This window comes from Anarrhichthys ocellatus, unplaced genomic scaffold (assembly GCF_004355925.1).
Source record: "Anarrhichthys ocellatus isolate YVR2014 unplaced genomic scaffold, GSC_Weel_1.0 scaffold509, whole genome shotgun sequence".
Classification (NCBI taxonomy): domain Eukaryota; kingdom Metazoa; phylum Chordata; class Actinopteri; order Perciformes; family Anarhichadidae; genus Anarrhichthys; species Anarrhichthys ocellatus.
In genome coordinates, this window is record NW_022280483.1 from 25,398 (window position 1) to 31,867 (window position 6,470).

Below are 6,470 nucleotides of genomic sequence, written 5' to 3' on the forward strand. Positions count from 1 at the left end.
CAGTGACTCAGTGAAGCAGTGACTCAGTGAAGCAGTGACTCAGTTGATACTTAAGGATTCAGATAATCAATAGAAAATATAATTAACTAAATGATTATGATGTATTAGATTATAGAAGTTTATAGTCAATATATTTATATTCAAATGAGCTCCACCTTCACCAGCTGCAACATTAAAGGTAATATTATATAATAATAGAATATACATATTATTGTGCATGAGGAGTAATTGTACTTTTGGTATTTTGATGTTGATCCTTTTCTACTTTTACTCAAGTCACATTTTGAATGCAGTACTTTTACTTGTAGTATTTGGATATGGAGTATATGTGGTAATTCTACTTTTACTGCAGTAATCTGAGTACTTCCTGGTTTATGGCACATATTTACATCTCTATTCATTATTAAAATGAGGGTTTATATATCTATTTATCACTGCATTCATTCTGTGTTTTAGAGTTTTGTCTTATCGTGTGTGTGTGTGTGTGTATCTGTGTGTGGATGTTTGGTGTCGTAGCAACAGAGTGACCTCGTCTCTGATTGGTCAAATTAATGAGACAGAAGCAGGACACACAGAGCTCCATGAGGAATACTGAGTGTGTGTGTGTGAGTGTCTCAGATGTAACAGTATCATTCTCTGTAATGTGATTTATTATTCACAGAAACACACAGAAGCCGAGGACACACAAGGACACAGCATGATGTCATCTGATGTGTGTGTGTGTGTGTGTGTGTCACTGTTGATTAACAGCAGGTGGTAATTGACAGCTTTTTCCGTTCAATCAATCAGGTTGGCCAATTAGCTGAGAGCACACACATACACACACACACACACACAGGAAGCTGGTTAATGCTGATTAGCGGCTGCTGAACATTAACAGACTCGTTACATCGCGTCGTCATAAACAATCTGTCAGGTTAGGGACAGATACAGGGCAACCGTGGCTCATGGGGTAGAGAGGGTCGTCCGGTAACCGCAAGGTCGGCGGTTCGATCCTCGGCTGCTATGAGTCCTGTGCTGAAGTGTCCCTGAGCAAGACACTGAACCCCTAACCGCTCCCCGGGCGCTTCTCAGCAGCCCACTGCTCCCTGTACAGGGATGGGTCAAATGCGGGATGAATAAATATAAATATCTATATATTAGTGCTGGGCAAGGATTCAAATATTTCATCACATGGATTTTTTGCGATTAATCGCATTGTTATGACAAAGTTCAATAATGAATTCAAAAGTAGTGTATTGCGCACCTTTATTTTAAAAGTACTGCTATATGAACAAAAGGGCAATAACATTTGGTTTGCAAACACTTATTAAAACAAATAAGAGTCTGCTGAAGACTTCCTCCACGGACTTTCAAAATAAAAAAAATGCGTTAACGCGCTATAAAATAATTGTCGGCGTTAATTAATGAATGCGTTAACGCAATAATAATGCGTTAACTTGCCCAGCACTACTATATATATGTATTAGTAACCCCTAACCCACATTCATTAATTAAGTTACATGTTAGTGCACCTATATGCTGAAATTCACAGTAAGCACATTTAAACGGCACAGATCGGGAGCGAGAGAAGGACTTTGTTAGCAGAAAGATTAACGTGAGACAACATCCGGTTTATCCAGACGAACATCCGGTTTTCAGAATAAGATGCCAACAAAGTATGAATTATATTCACATTAAGTATAAAACATGCTGCATCTCGTGAGTTAAAGGGAAAATACACCTAAATTGTGGGTAAAGTGTCTTTATTCTTTGATCGCTGGGTCACCATCATCACCTCGGAGTTGCAGCATTATATTGATGAACAGTAGAGCTGCATTCACATGCTCTGACTGTCATGAAGACACAACACACACATGTAGATGAAATGTGTGAAACATGTTCCTGTTGCACAGCAGTGGAACGTTTCACATACAGTCACACAATGAGCACAGATAGTGAAGAGATAGAACTGCTGCTGTGTGAAGAGAACACTGCTGCTAACAACAACCTGATGTGTTTAAAGTGTTTACAAACCAAATGTTATTGACCTTATGTTCATATAGCAGTACTTTAAAATAAAAGTGCGCAATACACTACTTTTGAATTCATTATTGAACTTTGTGCATAACAATGCGATTAATCGCGATTAAAAATTGTAATCGTTGCCCAGCACTAATATGTATATCTTTATATATATGGAGATTGTGTGTATATCTGGTATTGTTAATATTACTTATTATTATTATCAGCCACCCAATATGTATTTGTTGATACAGTATGTAACACAATCATTTAATTTTACATTGAATAAAACAAAACAAACATTGTCAAAAGAAATCAGCCAATCAGCTCTTTGATCAGCCAAACAAGTGACTATTAACGGCAGCACCAAACTGCAGTCAGATTATCGATTATTATAAATTATAATTACAATAAATATATTAATATGATTCTATGCATATAATTATCATAAATGTTAGTCAAATAAAAAAGGACTGTTTACTTACTGATGTTGTCTCTGTCGCTCTTTTCTCCAGTGCTGAAGATGTAGGAGAAACACACCTCCACCTGGATACTACACACACAGTGAGTCAACCTGTTAGCTGTTAGCCTGTTAGCTGTTAGCAAGTTAGCTGTTAGCCTGTTAGCTGTTAGCAGCTGGTAGATTTGAATCTCACCAGAAGTCACAAGTGTTCGGGTCGACGACGTCCGGGGAAACTCTGACGGTTTTATTGAGGTGAAGGACTGGACGAGTTCTGAGGAAAATCAATCAACCAACCAATCAACCAATCAATCAATCAAACAACCAAACAATCAATCAACCAACCAATAAACCAACCAACCAAACAATCAATCAACCAACCAAACAATCAATCAACCAACCAAACAATCAATCAAACAACCAACCAAACAATAAACCAACCAACCAAACAATCAATCAATCAATCAATCAAACAATCAAACAACCAAACAATCAATCAAACAACCAACCAAACAATAAACCAACCAACCAAACAATCAACCAACCAATAAACCAACCAAACAATCAATCAACCAACCAACCAAACAACCAATCAACAAACCAACCAAACAATCAATCAACCAAAAACAAAGATGTTTTTGAGGGGCTAAAAATGCTCAAAACATAATCAAACTTGTCATACACATTTAAAATCCTGAAATTAGTTATCTGATGTGATTTTAATGCTTCAGAGTGGCAAGTCAGCTCGATAGCGCCCCCTACAATATTTCGACGATGCAGCCCTCACAGTACGTTTCACCTAGATGTATAAAATTTGGTACGCAGATGTATCACATGTAGATTTAAACATTTTTGCACTACATATTTTCCAGCATCACACAGTCCAAGCGGAAAAATACAATGAACTCTGGGACGTGTTGTCCGAAGGTCGAAGACATTCACGCCTGCGTCTGCCGGCATCCCGCCAGTACCCCCGAGACACGGGAAGGTGCGAGGGCCCGTACATCGCTGCTTGTAGCTTTAATTAGAGGTAGTATTGATAGTTAGAGGTAGTAATTGATAGTTACAGCTAGTTACTGGCCCTTTTACTGTGAAATGTGGATCTAGGTGAAAGAAATAAAATGTAAAACTACAAAGTGACTTGATAGTAACAGACTGTGTTGTGTGATTGGAGGGTTCGAGGTACCGGAGCAGAGCGACGGTGTCGTCCAGAGAGCCGACCAGCAGGTCTGGATATTTGTTCCCATCAACATCCAGACCTCCAGACAGAGAGTACCCAAAGGTCCTGAACACAGGAGAGACCCGGCTGCCCCGGATCACCTGCAGAGGGAGCCAGAAGGGGGTCTCAGGTGTGATCTACACATTGACTGGTATCATACTGAGGGGGATTTACTGGGAGACCTGGCTTGGTTCTGTAGCGACACCACCGCGGCTCCCGGTCCAGATCATCACACTTCCTGTTTCATGGAAAGGAGCTCCGACTGCAAAGTCTGAAAGGGCACAAACAGGTGGGCTTCTTCATTACACATCTCAAACATTCACTTCATTGTGATCTCAGTTTGTTTTCACACCCTGGAAGCCGTCTTGGTTCAGGTCTCCAGCAGCAGCGACAGCCATACCGAACGCTGACCCGGTCGGTCCTCTCAGCGCCACGCTGGGCCGGGAATCAAACCAACCCCCCGCATTCATGTAGACATAAACCGCCCCGCCCGCCTCCTGCTGACGATGGAAGTAAAAAGGAGCGCCCACCAGCAGATCATTCCACCTACAGGAGGAAAAAATAGAGATAACTTTAACTTGATTACAAAGAGAGACTCGTTTTTAGACTGGATGGATCATTTGCTGACTCCAGTAAATATTATATGTTTACTATATTTTGGGTTATTTTGAAGAACAGCTCTCTAAATCTCCACATTTTAAACTCTAAGTTTCAAGAAAAAACATCTCATTTAAAGTTTTTTAGACTTTTGGCTGTGGTGTATCATCATCAAACACTCTTTTCAAGTCTGTAATAATAACTTCATATTAAGTACTTCAATGGTTTATAAGAGAACTTAATATTTACGCTAAACAATAATCCCTAGAACTAAAGTCACCGAATGAACCTTTTTCAAGAGTTTAGTATGAAACGTTCCACAAAAATGAGTTTGTGTTGTTTCCAGATGTTGGAACACAGAAAGAAGACGACAAACAGGAAGTGACCTCGTGTGAATCCTCCGTTACCCGTCGTTGTCGAGGTCGGCGGTTGCCACGGCATTACCGAAGTACGAGCCCATCTGTTCCCCGCGTAGAGTTTGCTGAGTCAGCAGTTTGTCGGCCCGTTTCACAGCCAACAGCACCGAGCCACGAGCGTCGTCTTTACCGTCCTTAGGAGCTCCTGGTTTTCAATACCGGAATCAGTCCGTCAATCAGTCCGTCAATCAATATGTCAGGCAATCCGTCAATCAACATGTCAATCAATACGTCAATCAGTCCGTCAATCAGTCCGTCAATCAATATGTCAATCAGCTGGTTGATCAGTTCTCACCTGTTACGATGGTTTCATCATCCTGAGAGAGAAGACGACGAGCCTGAGCAACAGAATATCCTGTAAACACACACACACACAATCAATAATTAATAATACATCACATAAACACACATTACGATGAAGAGGAGGAACATTTAAGGGACAGTTCACCGATATAAATGTTCCTGCGCTGCATGTTGGGGAAGGAGCTCCTCTGGGTGTCAAAAACCACGTCAGGGTTCATCCAGGAGACATGGACGTTTCCTACACACACAAACACACCCACACACACAGACACACATTGATAACTGAACACAGACTCTAGACTCCGCCCACAGGTAAGAACGTCACCTTGCCATTCGTAGCTTCCAGGTGAGCCGACGATGACCTCATTCTGCGTGATGGAGGCAGAGATCCCCATGTTACACATGACCTCACCGCTGACATCACCCAGGTGACTAAACACACACAAGCACAGGTTCACTAACAGGAAACACCTCGCATAACGTGACCCTCACGTCATGTGACCTACCTGCAGGGCTGGTCGGGGTTTGGCCAGTGGACGTCCGTGACGTCGTACTGGAGGTCGTTTCCACGGAGATAACAGCGACCAATCACGTGTCTGAGCCTGAACGCTCCGTAGAGTTTAACGAAGCGATGACCGCACGCCTGGAGAGAGAGAGAGAGGAGATGGGTTAGTTAGCTAGTTAACTGTGTAGTCAGTCAGTTAGATGGGTAGACAGACAGTAACTAGTTAATCAGTCAGCGAGTTATGATCATTTCAGTAATTTCATTATTATTAATGAATCAGTTGACTAGTAAGTTAAGTAGTCAGTCAATACGTCAATCAATATGTAAATCTGCCAATCAACACGTCAATCAACACGTCAATCAACACGTCAATCAATGTCAATCAATACGTCAATCAATACGTCAATCACTACGTCAATCAATACGGCAATCAATACGTCAATCAGTATGTCAATCAGTCTGTCAATCAATACGTCAGTCAATCCGTCAATCAATATGTCAGTCAATCCGTCAATCAATATGTCAATCAGTCCGTCAATCAATACGTCAATCTATATGTCAATCAATACGTCAATCAATACGTCAGTCAGTCTATCAGTCAATCCGTCAATCAACACGTCAATCAGTCCATCAATCAGTCCGTCAATCTATACGTCAATCTATACGTCAATCTATACGTCAATCAATATGTCAATCAATAAGTATATCAATACGTCAGTCAATCCGTCAATCAACATGTCAATCAACACGTCAATCAGTCTGTCAATCAATACGTCAGTCAATCCGTCAATCAACATGTCAATCAACACGTCAATCAACACGTCAATCAGTCTGTCAATCAATATGTCAGTCAATCCGTCAATCAACACGTCAATCAATATGTCAATCAGTCAGTCAATCAGTCTGTCAATCAATACGTCAATCAATATGTCAGTCATTCTGTCAATCAATATGTCAATCAATATG

General features: G+C 40.9%; 1 protein-coding gene across 1 annotated transcript; it reads right to left on the reverse strand.

Annotated features, from left to right (window-relative positions):
• Positions 1-2,481: 2,481 nt before the first annotated feature.
• On the reverse strand, positions 2,482-5,642 carry LOC116401535 (integrin alpha-3-like; the record flags this gene model as incomplete). The annotated part of the gene is made up of 10 exons (XM_031879989.1): positions 2,482-2,557; positions 2,661-2,738; positions 3,651-3,784; positions 3,866-3,954; positions 4,036-4,229; positions 4,688-4,841; positions 4,992-5,051; positions 5,145-5,237; positions 5,325-5,431; positions 5,506-5,642. Coding segments are annotated over 10 exons (1,122 nt in total), but the record flags the coding sequence as incomplete, so codon positions are not given.
• Positions 5,643-6,470: the final 828 nt, after the last annotated feature.